Source organism: Aythya marila (genome assembly GCF_965140915.1).
Source record: "Aythya marila genome assembly, chromosome: 5".
Taxonomy (NCBI): Eukaryota; Metazoa; Chordata; class Aves; order Anseriformes; family Anatidae; genus Aythya; species Aythya marila.
This window is the reverse complement of record NC_139046.1, coordinates 20,752,138-20,772,504: the sequence shown is the minus strand read 5'-3', so window position 1 is coordinate 20,772,504 and position 20,367 is coordinate 20,752,138. Positions and strand designations below refer to the sequence as shown.

The following is a 20,367-nucleotide window of genomic DNA, read 5'->3' as shown; positions in this document are numbered from 1 at the left end:
ATATGCATGTTTTATATATCCACATGGATACCCAGGGCAAAGTAAAGGCATGCTGTTTAGTCTGCTCAAAGGCATCCCTGCCCGCAGTAGTCTTCCCATGGCTGAACTGAGGTTCATTTGCTCTAACCCACCTCTGGGGCTCTCAGATACATCCAAAAAAATACTGTTAATATATCCAAGGCTTTAGAAGCATGGTGGATCCATGCATTATTTCATCCTGAACATTGCAGAACACCATCTCAGGACTTTGGATAAATATGCACAGATCAGAAAATCAGAAAGCTAATGAGGCAGCTCTTCAGAAAGAGAGACTTAACACTGCAGATTTTGTGGACAGGAAAAACTGAAGCCTTTTCTCTGGTTGCCCCACCCTGATCCATGACAAACATTCTGCAGACAAACCATAGTTAGTGGTGTTAAATCTGCTACCAGAGCCAGCAGTACAGCTGAGATCCCTTCCCTGCTGGAAGGAAATCAATAGCCAGCACAAACACATGCAGGCACACACAAAATCTACTCTCAGCAGTCTGATTTTAACTGCTGGTCTGCTAGGAACTGAGAACGCATATGATGACACTGTGTAAGAAGATGGCATTGGAGAAATATTAGTCAACTGTCAGCCAAAATGACAAACACATTATGCATTCATTTACAGATATTGCAAGCACTATACAACAGCTCTGTGTTATTATTATTAATTATTTCATGACTCCCTGAGGATGGGTCTCACTATAAAGTAATGAAGCTAGGCTAGCTCACTGGAAATCATGGCAGGAGTGATGCAGCTCCCAAAAATGCCAGTACCCATGCTTCCTCAATAACCTAGATCAACCGGTTAGTATTTCCTGAAATCATCAGCAATCCCTAAATTACCAAGGTTAAAAAAAAAAGAAACCCAAACATTCAAGTCTTAAGAACCTCCAAAAAATCAGTTTTAATAAAATAACCTTAAGAAGCAGCATGCAGTTTACTTTTTTATGAAATTGAACATTATACAAGAACTATTTAGTTACTCCCACAGGGGGGAAAAAAAAAAAAAGTGGATTGAGAAAATCCTGATATTTTAGGCAACAAAGCAAAACCCACATACCCAGTTACTATTCAGTAGCTAGCTTTTTAAAGAAAACACAAATAATCAAATTCTGTATATTGAAGAATTTTAAAATCAGATGTGGAAACAGAGCTGTAACATTCAAATAGTTCAGGATCCGAGTATTACACAGAAACAGTATGCAAGAAGAATTTAATAAGCTTGAATACAAGTGGATTGTCAAATTGTAAAGTGTGCAAGAGTATGAAAGGGAACTTTTAGGACTGCTCAGCAACAAAAATCAATACAATGTCAGCTAGTCTATAGCCTGGCCATCAATTTCATATTACTCACTTGTTTGAAGTTTATAAGGGTCATTTTTTTCACTGCTGCCATCATAGATTGCTTCTATGTGTCTGTACCACCGGACAACATGGAAATACTGGTCCACAGGTGGCCCCGAAAACTTTCTGAATACCTCCACATCTGCATGTGAAAATGTGAACCCCTGGATATAACTACGAGTGCTCAGGTACTCGTTCAAAGCCTTCACCCTGGCTTCCTCTTCACTAATGCTCAGAATAAAACTGTAGCTGGAAGCTGTAAAGACAGAGGCACAGGACATTTGGTCAGCATTAAAAGAAGGAGATTCCATGACCAAAATATATCCTTACATTATACATCACCCCCTCTAAATTAGCTCTGGCAACTGACAAGAAATTTGAGGAAAATATTTTTAATACAAGACACTGAACAACTAGATATTTCCTATTAATAGGATTATGTTCACACCATGGTAAGTTTTTTGGAGAAGTCTTTACAAAAGTAGTAAGGACAAAAGCACAGGTCCTTTTCATGAAGGAATATTAGCTACTTGAAAGTGGAGAAAAATCTCCATGCACAACAAATTTAACAAGTCTCTTTTCCATGCTGCTAAAACACTCATGCAGCAAATATTTACATATAATTAGTATTATATGCTGCGGATAGGCTGTGGATACTTCTACTGAGCTGAGCACATCCTGAAGTCTTTACAGGACTGGTGCAAACATGTGAGCTCCCAGCGCCACATCAAGTTACTCCCACTTGCTCCAACAACTGCGAACACTTACGCTGTTGCTGTATAACCCCACATTTCTCCTCGACCACCCTCTCTCCTCAGAGGCATGAGTAACACTCAGAGAATACAATGAAGGAAAGGAACAGGCAAGATATTAGAACATGCTTCTCCCTCACGGTCTTTTAACGCCATGATTTCTTTGGTACACAGGCAATGCAGGGTTAATTACTCCTCTTCTTTGCAAATGCAGGAACGTCTTCCTATGGAGGAAGCAGCCGAAGGGTTCTGGTAGGGATGCTCACAGTAATAGCACGTCTTGTGCAAGTCAGTGGGTACAAGGCCTAACACTGGTTTTTCCCTACGGTGATTCAACATCTGTAACTCCGTTGATGTTCAAAGCAAAGTAAACATTAAACCAATGTCCTGCTTGGGTAGTCAGCCAAGAGAGTAATTTAAGACATAGTCAAGGACATAGTGCAATAATGTGAGAGAGTGGCAGTATCAGAACACCTGTCCCTGCTCCCAAAGCCCATAAGGAACCGCTGTTACAAGTGCTGCTTCTTGCATTGGTAAACACCTTTTTCTGCATACCAAAGGACTGGAGGTGCTCTTAGAAAGGGAAGGTTGAACAGGGACAGGGGAAGAGATGGTTATATAAATCATCGATATCATCACTTAGGACTTTATGAGCAGCCCATTTCCCATATGGAAATCAATTGAAACATCCTAGTAAAAATTAAACAGCTGCTCTCAAGGAGAACAGGAACTCAGATAAGAGGGAAATGGCAGCTAGATAGCAAGTACATTTGTGTTTGACTCTTGAGCATTACTAAGTTAAGTGGCATATCACTTTAGAGGTAAGCAGAACTAATAAATGAACAGTGATAGAAAAAAAATAAAATCAAAAGGTCACAAAAGATATTTAAGATTCATACACTAATGCCAAATCAGATTTATGTAAGTTCTCGATCCTTCTTAAGGGCTATCCATGCAATTGTTCATTAAAAATAAGGAATAAAGAGTAAATAATGGTTCACGGCTAGACCTTACGGGCTAGTCTTACCCAGCTGAACAGGATTCAGCTTTGGCTCACATAGTTAATTTTACTATAAACTGTTCAGTTTCCTAAATATTTACTGATGTTTATCATCACAGGACTTCACATGTTTATACACATAAAATAGTTTGAAATTGTTATGTTCATTAACTACAGAAACCTAAGACATACGTGAATTTTGCATCCATGAATCATGAGGGAAAAGCCCCCACCTCCCACCCCCAAATACTGAAGGAATAATCTGTGCAGAAATGAAACTGTATCTCAAAGAAAAGATCTTTAAAGATCAGTTGCAAGGAAAGCAACCCTCCACTGGCAAAGTATTATTAGGGTTATTATGACCATTAATCATACTCCAGGCTGCTAATGGGAAGCAACTCAGTGTATCTGAAACAATATAAGTGCTTTCCAACCACATCTATAAACCGATCTAAAAGAGAAGTTGTACAAACTAACACACAAATAAAAGAAATATGACAGAACCTATACATGCTACATTTAGTGAGGAGAGGTAGCAAACACTGCCTGTGATCGCTGGTACCAGTTCAGCCCTGATAAGCAGAGCAGACAAAATTACTTTGAACACTCTTGGCGTATGCATTAATACCTGAAATTATACAGTTTGACGTTATGTCTCGGTGTAAGAGCAGCAGACTTTAAAGTGCAACACATCAAAGAAACCAGTTAGCCCAGGGGACCTCATAGGAGGATGTCTTTTTGTTGAGACGGATCACTGACTCAAATTCATCCCGAACTCCCTGCCTGTGATTACACACCGGGCAAGAGCCACGCAGCACGAGCACACCTGGGCAGATGTTGGAGGGTTTCTCAGGGCGCTGCAGCAGCTGGGCCACAACAGTCTCGAGCTCCCAGCAAGCTTTCTGCACAAATATGAGTTCCCCACGCTGGTTTCACAGGCTCCACTGAGCTCCAAACTTCCTTTTCTAAACTGATGGCTGTTTCTCAAACCATGACAACCAGCATACAGCTAGCAGGGTTGTACTCAGCTACGCTCCAGTCAGACTGAGAAATACAAGCACATCTGCTGTGTTGGAAAAAGTGCTGAGTGATCAGTGCCAATGCGAGCATCCCATTTCAATATATAGAGAACAAAATCATTCCCACTGCTGGCATTCATGTGAGTAGCTCCGACTTGGATTGCACTAACAGAACAAAAACTCTTCTTCTGAACCACAGGGCATTCTCCTGGGAAGAAAGAATGAATACAGCAGCACTGTATTTGGAAGGCAACAAACCACAGGGAGGTAGTGTCACTTCTTTATGTGAAAGAACTCAGTCAAAATTATCTTTACATAGAAGTCTGTTCCAGCTTCATTGATATCACTACTAAAAACAGGAGTAGAAAATCCACAGCTTTTTTTCCTGTGATTTACATCCTGCACACTCAATTCCTGCCCATGAGTCTCACAGTACCTTTAATTCGTAACACACTCCAACTGAAGAAATTTCCTGGTGTCTCTTAAGTGCTTCATCCCCTCTCCCCATACACTTCAGTATCTCCAGCCTCTCTTATATCTCCAACCCACCTTTGCTCAGTCTGGCAACCGCATTCAAAGAGGCATCCCACTGTTGAATTTAATACCAACTGATGGATTCAAAAGCTACTGAGGGAGAAGGGTTAGTGGACCATATAGGACCAAGTCTCCTAGCCCGCCTGCTTTAGGAAACTAGGCTAAAAATCAGCCTCTCTCTTGAATCATCCTTTTTTCTTTCCTCCTAAAACAAAAATTACAGTTGCTGCTACTCAACAGCATTAGGAAGTGTCTTCCTGACAGCAAAAAAAGCAGGAGTACCACAAAGCTGTTGCATAACGCTCGTTGTTAACTAACGTGAATGGAATGATCCAAAGACACCAAGACATCACTCAAGGGCAGCCCCATTCAGAAAACAAGCACCGAGCATGAGTCTTGGAGAGGGAGCAAAATAACCTTCAAAAATCCCAAGAATGAATATTACTAATGTGACACTCTCCCAGCATTAAAATGTTGTTTCCAAAAAATTCCACTGCAGACATTAATACAGTTCTCATACAGTAATTACCAGTGCACAGTTTGGACAATATAATTTGTCACACATTCTTCCTTCCATATACAGAATGCTTTGTTGACTGCTGGAGGACACTAGGAATTTGTCTGGAAGACTGCAGCAACACGCAGACTCAAAGGCATAAGATTGTTTCTGCATTTTATTTGTAAATAAAACAGCTTTCAAAGTTGACAATGCGAAACCTACACAGTATCAAATTTGATGGAAACTGTTCTCTTTTATTAACCTGAAAATGAAAAAGAAAACGTTCTTCCAAAGAGCTATGTTCCTTGAAGGAGTTGACATCAGAGTAAATAAATTTCTTTTCCAACCAGGCTTTCGCAAAACAAAACGATTAATAAGAGATAACTGTAACGTGTCAATATTACTGTGGTCTTAAACTGGGGAATAGGTTATGGCTCGAAACTAGAGAGAAAGAAGAGGACTTTTCAAGACTCACACAGTGGGATCAAGAGGCTTTTAGCAGAACTAGGATTTTTAAGATGGGAGTAGCCTGCCACAGAAGGGCTTCTCAGTCCTGTTCACCTCGGCCCCCCTCGTTCCACTTTCATTTCTCCCAAACTGAAACCAAATGCAATAGTTGCAATCCAATGGCTACTTGCCCATTAAGTTTAACTGAAACGTTTCTTAAAGTACTCCTGAAATGAGCCTTTGGTGTCCTCCCACTAACACCCCTTAAACAAAATACTGATGATACATCTGAGGAAGACAGTCCTTTGAAAAATACAAGTATTTTTGGACTCTCTTGCACAGGAACATTACCTGCGATAAGCACATAGAAAAAAGGGACAAAATCTTTGAATCTACAGATCCTTAACAGGAATGACAGAAATGTCTAAACCCTTACACACCATGATGGTATTTCACACTTGTACGACTGGTACGCCAAGTTCCCATTTGCTACAGTAGTGCCAAAAATTACAGGACTACCCCAGCCCTCCTTCCATATGGAAGGCAGCGCAACCCGTCATTAAAACACGGCCACAAAAAAAAAAAAAAAAAAAAAAAAAATCTCTGGAAAAAGCCAAAGTTCAGAGCCGAGTTCAGGGGAGAACAGGCAGAGATAAGGAGAACAGTGGGTGAATAGTGCAGGTGCCGGGGAGCCCCAGTGCCGGCCGGCAGCAGGCGCCCCCCGCCTCAGGGAGCCCGCGCTGAGCGGCAGCCCCGCGTCCCCCTCCCCGCCGCCATTTCGCGCCCCGCCGCCCCCCGCCATTTTGCGCCCCAGAGCGACACCGCCCCAGGGCAAACGCCCCCCCCCCCCCCCCCCAGCCCGGCGCGTGACGTCACGGCGCCCACCTGACGCCCTGACAGCGGCCGGCCGTGACATCACCCCGCCGTCAGGGCGCCGTGACAGCCCCGGCGGGCGCTTCCCCGCGCCTCACCGGGCCCCACCGCCCCGGCCCCGCGCCTTACCCGGCTCAGCCGCGGCCGCTGCCATCCCGCCGCCTCCTCCTCCTTCTCTCGCTGCCGAGCTGATGCAACAGCGTGCCCGGAAGCGGCGCCCCGCCCCGCCCCGCCCGCTCTACGTTACTTCCGACCGCCTCCCCGCCGTCACCGCGGTAACGGCAGCCGCCGCCTCGCGCCGTGCCGTCGCCTCACCTCGCCCGCCGCCATTTTAGCCCCTGAGGCAGCGCCTCAGCGACCACTGCCCCCGAGCCAGCCTCAGTTTTTTGCTTTTAAAGACTTTTTATTTCAGAAACAGAACGCTTCTTCGCATACCGCGTGCTCTCACCACAAACAAAACGCGATTACTTCGTAAACAAAAATGCGGTTCTGTCAAAAACAACAGCAGGCGCTCTGGTCTCGCAGAGCGCCCAGGTCCATACAGCACACGGAGGAAGGGTCCTTCTTCACAGCCTCGTGAAGGAAATGCAAACTGAAGCTTCTTGCTCCCAATTTGCCGTCCAGGGCTTGAGTTTCATACAGTACAACTCAAAAAGCACCTTAGTCAAAGTTGCAAACGGAGCTTGTGTCACGATTAAGCATCGACTTAATCGCTTCTGACTCCCTGGAGGATGGTGAGGGCATCACATCCACACTGCCACTTCTGTGAGCAGTTTTTGTCATCCTTAATTATAGGAAGTTTGTATATATGTATACAGGAGCATTTCTTAAGTTAATTGAAAATGTTAATCTGTAGCTACTATTTTACTTACAATGTTATTACTTGTTAAAGTGTTCATTACATTATCGTAAGCCTTGGTATCTAGATACCTTAACTCATCCAGTAACTTTATAATAGATTGTTTCTCTCCCAGTGTGTTTCTCCAGATGAGAAGCATCTGGTAAGATTGTTCTTCTGTGTCATTAGGCCAGTCATAAATAATTTTATCAATATCATTTTCTTTCAGGTGAGTTCTCATAAGACGCCTCCATTTTTTCACTGGTACTTCTTTTATGAAAGCCCAAAAGCAATCTCTCAGTTCTGGGGAGAGGAAAAAAAAAAAAAAAGAAAACACTTAGTTTAGGTTCTAAAATACAGATTTTTTTTTTCCACAGTTAATATACACATTTTCCAATTACTTTTTAGCAAACACATGTGCAGACCAAACAGTAGCAGCAAGGCTAGGTTTGGGACTTAAGAAGCAGAAGGACAAATAGGTTCCCTATTTATCTTAAGAAGCTAAAGATACCACTCTACATATCTCAGAAGTAGTCTCTTCAGATGAAACACCATTCAGTAAAGGTGGTTTTGGGGACTGCATATTTCTGCTTACTCTTAATAAGGCTACTCAACAGTAGCCTTTAACCACCTCACTCAGCTAACAGTACAGTTTTGCCACAGCAAGACCAGCATTAGCAAAGCCCATCACTTGGCCATTTCAGCACATCAACATATTAGTTACTAGTACGCATGCATGGCTTTGATGCAGTCTTTCATTTAGCAGAGATTTGACAGAAAGACTTCCTGTTCTGACCTACACCTCAGTCATTAAGGCAGTATCCCACTGCTGCACCACAGACTTGTTTAAAACATGCAAACAAATTCTGTACCCTGCTTATTCTTAAAAGCATGACTGCATTACACTGCCAGAAAAGACATATTTTAAAGTAGATCAATCCATCATCACAGTGATTGAAACTTTTCTTAAATGCAGTAATAATCGTGTTACAGTGTATTTTACAATTAACTGAAAGCCTTATATCTTTAAGCAATAGTCGCAAATCACTCTGTTGCTTATATAGACTAAAGTCAACAAGAAAAAAAAATCAAAGTACTGACCATTTATAGGATGCTTACCTTTTTGAGAGAGATCTTTAACAGTTATTTGATATTTTTGTTCTCGTACCTGTAATACAAAGTTGGACCATTACTTCTAGCGTGCCAGAACACTTGATTCACTTAAAAGTTATTCCTGAGCTATTTGATAGTTTACTTTCATAATACACATGCCAATAATGGGGCAGGTCAGATTGCACAGTACAGCTGAGAACAGCTGTGCTACTAACTTGTAAGTGAAGCAACAAAACAATGTATTTGGTGCTATTGCTAAAGAATGGCTTCTGGGTCAATACTGAACGGGAAGATGGGAGAGGCACAGCACATTAAATGATGGACTGAAGTCTGCTTTCCCAAGATATCACTCTCTGTGTGTGATATCTTGGGATATCTATAAAGATATCTATCATATCTTTAAGACAAAAGGTTCCTATTTCTTATTATCCCACCATCTATTACTCAGGGAATAGTTAAGAAATCAGCTCAAATTACACATATTAGAGAACATACTATGAGATTTTTTTCCCCCCAACTTACCATAGGATTTGCTGGCATCCTAGCACTCAATCCTTTAGATTGCGCATTCTGGTAAAAAGCAGGATTCGGCCCAGTTTTTGCAGATAATGAAGTGTCCGAAGTGATCTTCTTCCACCAATCTTGTATGGAACACCTCAAACTCTGCAGGATTGTGCCCCTCCCAGAAGGCGCAACACTGTTTTCCTCTGGTGATTGGCATGTTACATTCAAATTAACACTAGCTTGTTCCTGGTCCTCTGGACTCCTAACAGAGTTTTCACCATCTGGGTTATCTGCATTATTTTCAGTTGTCACTTCTGATAAAAATAGGCTTTCAGCACTACCCTCAGATGCCTGTAAAGAAAAAGAAAATTATTTAGGAGATATTTCATAGGTAGGTCTTCAAGAACAGTTTAGGAAACAGAATACTTGAAATCACCAGATGTCAAAGAAGTAATAGAGCTGCTGATTTGTCAAGGTGAAAAACATGTAGAAGCCACAACTTTCAAATGGTTTCAAAGCCTAAACCTTCATCTTGCTGGCTGTTCTGCTCCCACCAGGCTATGTGGTAAGGCTCACAGGCTACCCCCACAACAAACAATTTTTTTCCTCAAGGTTTCCACTGGCATGCATTAGTGCTTGCAACATCTCTGGGTCTGGAAGTACATACTACTGCTAAGGCAGGAAGGAATTAAGTTGCTGTGGTGCACCCAAGCCAAGCTGACCTAGCAGCTTGTTAACAGTGACCTCAAGCCCGTTGTTGTGTGAAGGCTAATGCTCTCAGAGCTTTTGCTGAGCTGATAGAGTGGTATCAGTTCCATGTAAAAGTATGAACTTGTGTTTGTTTGTTGTTTTTTGCTTAATTACTTTTCCTCAAATTCACACAATCAGCTTTGTTCAAAGTGAGTATCAGAGTACACTACATAGCTTTAGGGAGGGAAGCATCATTTCCAGTATATCAATACGTTAAATAAGCCTATGCCATGAAGTTCACCTCAGGCTGATGGTGACCCACAAAGAACAGTGCAAGGATGAAGCAAACCAGGATATATCTAGAACATCAGTTTATGTTGAAAGTGGAAAGTTTTAGGCAGCTTTTTTTTAATTATTATTTATTTTAGAAGTAGAAAGTAAGGGCAAGTATTGACTGTTTCTGCAGCGTGACTTGAATTTAAGGTGCAGTTCCTGCATAAGCCCATGTGATTTCTGTTTGCACAAGGTCAATGACCCATATGTGACATCACCATGTCACCAGCATGGGTAGGCAGGGATATGACACTACCCCACTCAGCACACAGTTGTACACCATTCTCCTTGAATTCACTTTGAGGGTGCAAACTGGTTAAACAAGCTGCTTCGATTTGTACAGGACAGTTCTTAAATAGGTAACCTAGTGACTGAAGGTTTACAGCATGGCTAATGTAACTGATCAACTTTGGAAGGAAATAACATAGGAGCAATATATATATTTTACAGCAGTGTGGAAATAACATAGGAGCAATATATATATTTTACAGCAGTGTAAGTTCACTGGTACTTCTTTGGAAGGACAGTATGCTGGTGCCAAAGTAACTGGTCTCAGGAACATATCAGAATGCAACTCTCCAAATAAACTGTTACAGTAGCACAAGTACACAGGTATTACAACTTAAGTTCATGATAGTAGTATTTTGTGGTAGTATTATTATTTCAGAGCTAAATGTCACCGTGCACCATTTGTGATTATATTTTTCTACTACAGTTTATTCAAAATGTAGCGTCCACCTATTCCTATGCTACACAACTCTGACCAGGTTTTCTGTCATGTTCCTTCATCAGCTTCTATGAATATATGAAACACTGTGAATCTGGCCAGGATGTGGGAAAAGAGACAACCCAACAAAACCCAATGGGCGATTCAGATATTTGAGCCACTTATGGACCTTAAAAAGAGAGAAAAGTTTAAGGTAAAGTTTTTAACTGGTTTTTCAGCACCATTCCTTCGGTTTTCAAATATGTGAGTTAAAATACATTTAATTGCTTGAACTATTTTACTGGTAAATTAGACGAGCTCATGCACAGAGTACTACTTGCTTTGGGTGAGGAACAAGGAAAGTAGCAGGGGAAGGATGTGCTACATGTGTTATGAGAAGACTTTGGGTCCTTAAAGATCTCTTATCTTCAAAAGATATTTTAGAACTTGATGGTATGCATGATTAACTACACCAGTCAGAAGATCAAGCTCATTTCTGCCTTGCTGAGCAGTTAAGACTATAAATTCTAAATAGAAAAGCTAAATACAGGAGTACTTAACTAGTCTAGCTTCCTCTTGCTAAATACAAGACTAGCAATAATAGTTCAGTTGGAATGGGCCTACAAAGATCATGGAAGTCCAACTGCCTGACAGCTTCAGGGGTGGCCCAAAAAGCTGGAGCATATTAAGGGTGTTGTTGACCATGTGTAACTGTAAGATTCTGAAGTAGTCTTTGACCACAAGAGGCCAGGGTAAACCTAGCTTTAACAGTGAAACATGTGTCAGCCTTAGCATGGTAAACACTTTTCAGGATATACTTCTGAACTAGTGTTCTCTGAGCCCCTTGACTTATGGGACAGCCTGTGATAAAGACATTGGACTACAAGGTCCTGGTCTGTAGCTTGAGATATCAGTTTAAAGGCAGGACACTGTCACTTTGTCTGCTGGATCAAGAGAAGTAATCTTAAGGATTAGTATTGTAGCTTTCCTTGCATTTTGTATGAAGCATCACACAGGAAGTTGATAGCTGTCATTCCCTGGGGATTATAAGCCTGAAGCAGCAGAGAACTAGTTGAATCAAGGCACCACTTGGCCAAAGTTCGCAGTGAAAGCTGGTGCTTCATCTCAATTTTTCCACTTTCAAAACATTTTGGCCACAGGCTCTGTAATGTTTTCAATACAAGTACTAGAGAGGCCAATTCCACTGGATGCGTACAAATAAGTACTGCATGAGGCCCTATGTGAATCAGGGCTTGTTACATCTCAGGAACACACCCTACCAGACATCTACAGCAAGACAATAATTAAAAGCTGTAACAGCTTAGCTGCACAAAGCTTTCAGATAAAACAGTGTATCCATTATATACTTACCAGGCTTTTTTCTACTTTGTCAGGTGAAGTGGCTGAAAAATAAGATTAACATTAGGAGACTTACTAGGAACTGCTGCAAATTAAATTTCATACAAGACTTACACATAGAACTTCTTTACACAAATTGAAAGGTCTGCTACAAGCCATTTAGTTCCTTGAAATGTCCAAATGTCCCCTAGCTTCCACCTACAGTGGAAACACTGTGCCGTCACACAGTGAAACTGTGAAATATAGACATGAAGATACAGTTTGGATTTTAAGCCCCTCTTTCAAAAGAAAGGATTCCCAATTCCTGCACCTCCCCAGCCTATGCTTCTTAGCATTCTCATGGGCTATTGCAATACAAAATGAGGCAGAAAATTTGACTGCAATACATGCAGTAAGTCATGATTTGAACAAAGTTTACCTTTGAAATTCAGAAGTGCTTCCAATATCATCTAACTAAATTGGTTGCAAAAATAGTCTAGTATGCAGTAATGGAAAAAAAGTATTTCTCAGCAGAAGATATCCATCCTCACTAAAAAAAACCACACAACTATGTGCATTCATATAGGGCTAACCAACCTAACATTCACATTAAGAGACTGAAATGATGCAAGGGCAGTGATATATTGAAAAAAAATACTCTACAGCCAAATACAATGAGTGAAAAATTATCTAATTAGTTGATACTTCTTGTCTCACACATCTAAGCTCATGCACAGGGTTTTCCTCACTCTTTGCCAATACAATGCAATTAGGTGTGTGGAGGTTCATTTTAAAGGACCCTATGCTAGTCTTTAAGGCCAGAGTTGTTCAGTTAAAGCTTATTCATTTTATTTACTGAACAAAACTGGTCTCCATCTTACTAGAGTTACTTAACTGAATCACAGGCTAAACAAGTGGGAGCTTATCTATTAAACAGATCCTCTATGAAGAGACACCGAAACAATAGTCTTAGTGCATGCTCTGCCTAGTTCTGGAAAGTTTATGAGTAGTAATCAATAAAAGTTACCTTTATCACGTCTCAGCTTTTTAAATATAAACACCACCACCACCAAAACAGGAACCACTGAAATAATTGCAAAAATCCAAATAAGAGAAGTGTTCCCTGCAAAGGAAAAGGAATAAAATCAGTGCCTGAAATACTGAAGTAGTCCCCACATGACATCCTGAAGTACAATTCTTCCCTGCCACACTATAGAACAACCTAAACTCCACACTAGTATAAGGACCCAGCTAGCCTGTCCTAGAAAAGGCACTGGGACTACCAACTGACCTGATTCCAAGTACTGGTTTGCATTGCACATTGTTATCCCAGTAGCAGTGCGGGATTCTGTACAGAGCTGCAAAGCAAACTCTACAAGGCTTTCAAGAGAAATATTTAAGTGGAAAACGTATGCGAAGGATAGCAGGTTGATGTGCTATAGTGTTGGTAGGGCCTATTCCTTCCTTCTCTAGTCAGCAGAAGAGGGAAGTCACACTACACACAGCTTCTCAGACACGCTAAACAACAACGAGATGCTTGTGCTGGTCCTAACTTAACAGTGAGGATGTTGCAACTCTGAAAACTCTGGCAATACATATAGCTTTTCACCAAGGTAAGTGCTCTTTTGCTTGAGGTGAAGTTTAAGATGGTTTTGTCTTCCCCAACCCCTTTGAGAACTTCTGTGTTGGTCTGGGAATTACTTAATACAGAATGTCCTAAGTATGGTACAGAAGAAGTTCAAACCACTGTTTTTACAGACTGTTTCTGTGTTATTAGCCAGAATTCACACACCCAACAGACCAAGCCATGTGGTATTTATGTTCCAGACCTTGATCAGGTAAGCCACATCCTAGGTCCATCGTAGCATTGCAATTCTGCATGATTTCCTTCCCTTCTGGACACCTGAAGTGGATGGCAAAACAGTTGTATCAACATTTCTAGAGTGATATACTAAACCTGTTCATGTTCAGGCAGAGCTTAGAGACACGAACATGCATGAACAGATTTGTTAGAAATGCACCTTTTAAATAACCCAATACCTCATAAGATTAAGTAGAAGCAAAACAGCTTATATATGTTAGCCTTTAAGTGGAGCAAAAAAAAAAAAGCGAACAACCAAACACCAACAACACATGCAGTGGATGCATTATTTGTGCATAATGAGTTTTCCTCAACAAGTGGTTCTACCTCCTGAAGTTCTGCAGTGGTTGCTACAATGCTTATTCAATTGTGCATGTGGGGAAATGCTAATCTGAAGACACAACGCATGTAAGCACACAGGCATAAGCAACAAGCACAGTGGAACCAAAGGTCTGTATCATCTGGATCTCAGCCTCATGTATTTTGACATTTAGAATTTAAATACATGAATAATGCTATTTGGCTTTGAGGGAATTATACAGTTGAAGTGATGTGGTAGGTATTAACACACATTGGGCCACAGCTCTTAAGTTCACTAGAATGAAAGGAGTTGCTTATGTTCATTATTGAACTTACGTTTTACTGCATCTTTGACATATTTCACAGCCCTCAGCAGGGCAGAAATATCCTTGTTTGCATTGGCATTCAGTGTCATGCGTGGGAGTACAGGCTCTCAAGGTTATTTGATCTAAAAGTAAGAGTTAAAAAATTAGTATAAAAGTTATAGCTCTATACAACTGTGCTTAAGTTATACCCTGGCCATAAAGGCAACATTTTTCCCCCAACTTTGTTATTCTCAATAACCAGAATTGCAAAAAAAGAGCAGCAGGCTTTCTGCATTAAATTCAGGGCACAAGGGTTAAGGTTTCAATGAAACTGTGGTACCATCTCTGCACTGTCTGCACAGCAAGCATTCATCCAAGCCATTTGCATGAGCAGTGTAGTCTTCCCCTTTGGTGCAAGAGACACAGCTTCCTTTTGAGTGTGGAGTAGTGCAGTGCTGAGAAACATAGGTACCTGTGGAAGAGAAGAACCAGCAGCAGCACTCTCAAGGTATTCTGTAGCATACAAGTTACCACAAGATGTTACAAAAATAAAACCATTTTGGTCAAAGTCCAACCCTTCCTTGCAAGGAAGCAGTATGTCACACGGGAACTTGTGTGACGCAGCACACCCAGGAGGCACACCTGAGCTTGCTGCTCAGACAAGGGGCAGTGGCAAAGAAGGCAGCCAGGCAGGCCTGCACTGGGACACACCAGGAAGCACACAGGATTCACTGCAGCAGCTCAGTGTCACTTCTTCAGCCAGCACCACCTCACTGGAAGGGGTGTATGGCAGACATGGAGAGAATTGCTTATACAAAAAAAAAAAAAAAAAAAAAAAAAAAAAGAGTAACAAGCAGATCCCTTCTTCATCTGAAGGCTCTTCAAATACAACAGATAGCCTTGTGATACTATCCAAGGCCAGTGCACTTCTTGGCACAAAGAAGACTTCACTGCACACATTGAACAAGGCAGGTAGAACACAGCAAAGCAAAGTTCCACATACCAAACTCTCCCAGAGGAAATCAAAATTCCCCTGGGCTCACTGACCATCATGAGCCACAAAACACAAAAAGCAACCTGACTTTGAACTCTTCATCTCAAAGAGCAGGCAGAGGTTTTCTGAACAGCTGCCAAGATATCGCTCACAGTGTATTACGCAAAATGCTCTCACTTAAAATGGAGTCCAGCACCAAGAAGCCATCACAGCATTAACTGGGCTTACAATTCCACCAGCCAGAGTCTAACAACAACGAACCACCTCAGATGGGGAGCATGGAGACTGTCTGTCTAAAGTCTTACCTGCCGGGCACAAGACACAGCAGAGACCTTTGTGCCAGTATTCTTCCTCTCCACAGTCCTCTGCTTTGTTTCCAGACATTATCAACAGTGTAACCTACAGCAAAGACAGACAGGTGTTTAAGTGATTCAACCTGCCAGGACAGGATAGCAATCTTGGGGAGATGTTCCTGTAAAGACTTGAAAACGTATTCAGGTGTTCATGGGAAGCCACAAAGGAAACCCAAACTAATTTCTGCTAAGTGCGCTGTTCACAGCAGTAATTACAATCACAAAGGATGAGTTAGAGCAGCACCACACGGTTCCAGAGCAGCAGCTGAAACGTTTCAGGAAATTATTGCCCAAGTCCCCCAGCTCCATTTTAACTTCTGTTCTTTTCACTAACTCACTACAAGCAAATTCCAGAGGCTGAGGTTTCTGCCTGGTGCGAGGGATTTGTTCCACTCACCCTCGGCCTATCTTAGAAGAGTCGAAGTCCGCCTTTGAGAAAAAAAATAAAACGGATACGCCCAAGGAATTTCCACACGTTTCTCACTGGCTCTAATCGTCCTCGGAAGACAAGTGAATGAGTCATCGGCAACAACCTTACCCTAACTACAGGCTCACCAGGAGGAGAAAAAAAAAAAAAAAAGAGAGAAACTTTTTCTTTCTTTTTGAAAGAAATCCTGTGCGACCATGGTAGCCCGAAGCGCCAAGGAGAGGCGGCCCCGGGCAGTGGTGGCACCCGGGCACAACGCGTTTGGGCCCGGGGACGGCAGCAGGAAGGCAGCAGCTCCACTTCTGCCCCGTAAGCAGCGGATTTAGAGCTCGCCCGCCCGCAGCTCCGCTCTTCCCACTTTCTCCTCGCGGGACACTCAAAGCCTGCCCGGTAACGGCGGGGTTCACAAAACCACCCTCTTGGTAAGCGGGACGGCGGCGCTCTTCAGACTGGCTGCTGCCCCCAGACCTTCCCCCGACGGAGAGCAGAGCCGCGACCCGGTGAGCGCCCCGGCCCCGTTCGCCTCCCGAGGCTTAGGAGCACTTTGCGAACTACCCCGCACCCTCGGCGAGTACGAAGTAAAAGCGAGTTCCCAAAGTGATTGCTGGAAGCCAAGGCGGAAAGCCGCACGGGGCAGGACGCCCGGCTCCCAGAGAAGGAAGATTCTCCCCTCCCCATACACCCCAAAAAGAAAGAGCTGGGGGCCGGGTCTCGCACTCACCAGCAGCAGCCCTACCGCCCTGCCTCCCATCGCGGCACCCAAGCGCTTCCTCCCTGCGCTGCCGCTGCTCGCCCGGAGCAGGAGGTGGTGCCACCGCCCCTTTATCCGCCCCGGGGCGTCCCGCCCCCGCTCTGCCCCGCTGCCTGCCACCCTTTTCCTTTGCCGAAGCGCTGATTTGCAAAGGCAAGACGGGCAGCCAGGTAGCACAGAAGGGAGTGGCCCCACTGCGAGTAAAGTGAGGAAAAGAGGATAGAAGTGAGGATAGAGCGGTAGTACATATTCTGGTGGCGTGCTTCATGCCGACAGCGAGCAAGAGGAAACTTTAGGAAACGGCTCGGCTCCACCCAAGAGCTCACGTCTGGCTTCTAAAGGGCTACTTGCTGACCACAAAAAGGAGGGCAGAAGGGGAATTTTTCAAAAAAAAAACCCGCACAAACTGGCTGCATAACCGGGTTTTCTTATTCCTCCAAAGACTTCTAATTTTTTTCAACAGCAGGTATTGCTCTGAGAGAGATAGCAACAGCCATGAGTTTCTTCAAGAAAAGTTTTCATCCTCTGCATGCACATAACATGCACGTAGGAACATTCACCTCCAGATGTTGAAATTGGATTAAAATTAATAGCACAAGGATGCAGAGAATTTTCCTTTTAGGATTATTTTTAATCCCTTGTGGCAGTAAATACTTCTCTTCTGCTGATGCGTAATTAGTTTATATAGGTTAATAGTTTCTTTCATTGAACCGCTCCTCTCTTGGTAACATTTGGTTTATTTGACTGCAGTAACAAGTCCTAGTAAAATCCCTGTGGGCACACAGTTTTGTAAAATGGAAAGGATCCAAAGAATTTTAAACATTCACCTAGTGTTATGAATTCTGAGACAATTTAGCTTTATAAGATTTATTTATGGGGTCAATAAAAGGCAAGCAAACAGTGCTGGGTGCACGGGGAGTCTGGGCTCCTCCAACACACACACACATTACATCAGGTGGCTGGTTTTTATGCTCCTAGGCTAATACATATTCATTACTACTTCTAGAAAAGGCAAGGTTGTTATAATTAGTTCCTGGAATCTGAACCCTCCCACTGGCACATGTGTATCAGTCTCCGGTGGTCCCTCTGGGGGTCTCTCATGCTGAAGGCTCGTAGTCTTCCTCCCAGGCTTTTTCCTTGACCTTCTCCTTTGTCCATCTTGGCCGGATGTCAGAGACTTGCATAGTGTCCCATGCAATAGTCACAATAGTTAGCAGTTATTCTGACCCCCCCCAGGGTATCAGAGGCTCAAGGTTTACCCTTCAAGCCCTCTATTGACACAAATTGCTGAAACATTCCTTACAATCCCTCATCTTCTTTTAATAGTCTCAATTCGTGTCTCTTCTTCAACTTTTGCCAGTAACAGCTGGATTTCATCAGTTTAAGCATCATTATTGACACATCACCTTTCTTCTCTACTGAAGTCATCACAAATTGGGTACTATTTATTATTTGGTGTATCAATAATGTAAAGCAAGGTATCATACAAGAAATAAATAATAACATCCTTACACCACATAAAAATAAAAATAACATCCTTTTAACCCATGGTCCACCAGGCAGCCATGAAAACAAATCCCAATCCATACCCTTCCAAGTTTGTACTGGGACATGGGCTAATTGTCTAATTTCCTTTGTTATCTGTTTAACCACCTTTCCATTATCATCAATTTGTAAACAACAATTAGAATCATTCAGCTTTCCACACACTCCCTTTTCTTCTGCTAGTAAATAGCCTAAAACCATTCTATGCTGAAAGATAGCATTCCTCATCTGGGTGGATTGATCAGCCAAAAGATCCAAAGCTGTCGCTGTTTGATTAGTTTCAATTTTGAGGACAGCTTGCAACCTAATTATTTGATTCAAATTCTAAATAGGTTCTTGAATGAGGTAGATACTACCTCATTCAGGTTCCAGGTAGCTGGTCCATAATGCTGTGTGATTTTTTCAGGAGGCCATTAATTCTCTCCCCATTTTTTGGCACTACCCCCGGCTAAGGAAGCATCAGTAGATCATTTGACTCTATTCAGATCATCATATAATTTTATTCCAAATTGATTTCCTTGTATTTGTGACAAAAAAAAAAAATGTACAAGGGTCTTATAACATGCTGATAACGTGCTGATGTTTTAATTGTTGCAGAGCAGTGCTTACCCCAAACCAAGGACGTTTCAGCTTCTCACTCTGTCCTGCCAATGGGCAGGCTGGGGGTGCAGCAAGAGCTGGGAGGGGACAGACCCAGGACAAGTGACCCAAACTAGCCAAAGGGGTATTCCATACCATCTGACGTCATGCTAAACAGTATATAGGGGTGGCTAGCTGGGGGAGGGGGGCTGGGACTGCTCAGGGTTAGGCTGGACATTGGTCAGTGAGTGGTGAGCAATTGCATTGTGCATCACTTGTTTTGTGCACATTATTATTTTTAGTACTATTATTATTATTATTATTTTCTGTCTTAAAAAACTGTCTTTATCTCAACTCACAGGCTTCACTTTCCCATTTCTCTCCCCCGTCCCAGAGAGGGAGGGGGGAGGGTGAGCGAACGACTGTGTGGTGTTTAGCTGCCAGCCAGGTTAAACCACAACATGGGGTCAAATAATTTAATAGTGTTTAAAGATTTGCCACTACTGGGAATTTAGTCACCATTCTTCGATTTACAGTTCTTAGATCCTGGACCAATCCGAATGTCCCATCAGCTTTATTTACGGGTAATATAGGCGTATTATGGGGGGACATACATGGTTCTAAAGACCCTCCTTGTAATAGCAAGTCTATGACTGGTTTTAATCCCTTCCTTCCTTCTAATGGAATGGGATACTGTTTTACTCTTACAGGTTTCTGGGGTTCTGTTATTTCTACCATTAGGGGTTCCATTTCCAACTTTCCTAGTTCCCCTTCCTTATACCATACTCGGGGATCTATATCGCCCTCATCTTCTTTTGTTAATGTATATAACAGGATTTTCCGATTTTCCCCTATAAGCTTTAAGCCCATTTTGGTAATCAAATTCCTCCTCAATAGGTTATATTCTGCTTCTGGAACAAGCAAACAAGCAAGAGATCATTAAGATCCACATAGGTCTCAGATTCCACCTCAACGTTTTCTAATATTGACACAGGGAAAGACTCCCCTTTTGCCCCTACCACAGACATTTGCTTTTTCCCTTTTTTGAGTCCCCTTGGTATATTCTGAATAGTCAATATTTCGGCCCCTGTATCTACCAGAAATCAAACTTCTTCTTTGTGGGGACCTATTAATAACTTTAGCAAGGGCTCTGTAGATGTTTGGGTCCCCAGAAGGTATAGCCCCTGACACCCCTAATCTTCTTTAAATATTTTCTAAGGTTGGTTATATGG

General features: G+C 42.5%; 2 protein-coding genes across 4 annotated transcripts in view; both read right to left on the bottom strand.

Annotated features, from left to right (window-relative positions):
- The window catches only part of CARS1 (cysteinyl-tRNA synthetase 1), a 33,099-nt gene extending 26,394 nt beyond the window's left edge, over positions 1 to 6,705 (bottom strand). For 2 of the 3 annotated variants that reach the window (XM_082762166.1, XM_082762168.1), the window contains exons 1-2: positions 6,628 to 6,705; positions 1,385 to 1,630 (exon numbers count right to left, since the gene is read on the bottom strand). In XM_082762166.1, coding sequence (XP_082618292.1) covers positions 1,385 to 1,630; positions 6,628 to 6,652 — 271 coding nt within the window. In that variant the 5' untranslated portion in view covers positions 6,653 to 6,705. The remainder of the gene's footprint in view (positions 1 to 1,384; positions 1,631 to 6,627) is intronic. The other variant, XM_082762167.1, reaches the window with a different exon arrangement.
- Positions 6,706 to 6,888: 183 nt separating this feature from the next.
- Positions 6,889 to 17,048, bottom strand: LOC309878385 (tumor necrosis factor receptor superfamily member 10B-like). Its single transcript, XM_082760809.1, has 10 exons — positions 16,982 to 17,048; positions 15,786 to 15,879; positions 14,827 to 14,958; positions 14,518 to 14,629; positions 13,850 to 13,923; positions 13,048 to 13,143; positions 12,054 to 12,085; positions 8,972 to 9,304; positions 8,456 to 8,504; positions 6,889 to 7,639 (listed from the first exon to the last, which is right to left on the bottom strand). Exons 1-10 carry the CDS (start codon positions 17,009 to 17,011, stop codon positions 7,344 to 7,346), a joined length of 1,248 nt encoding a protein of 415 aa, XP_082616935.1. The 5' UTR covers positions 17,012 to 17,048; the 3' UTR covers positions 6,889 to 7,343.
- Between the last annotated feature and the right edge of the window lie 3,319 nt (positions 17,049 to 20,367).

Bases quoted from the DNA above. Each gene is read 5' to 3' on its own strand.
- LOC309878385 (XM_082760809.1), bottom strand. From the start codon at position 17,011: ATGGGAGGCAGGGCGGTAGGGCTGCTGCTG. The intron at 14,959-15,785 runs GTAAGACTTTAG...TCTCTTCCACAG, and splicing joins CTGTGTCTTGTGCCCGGCAG to GTACCTATGTTTCTCAGCAC. The intron at 7,640-8,455 runs GTAAGCATCCTA...TCCTCTCCCCAG, and splicing joins TAAAGATCTCTCTCAAAAAG to AACTGAGAGATTGCTTTTGG.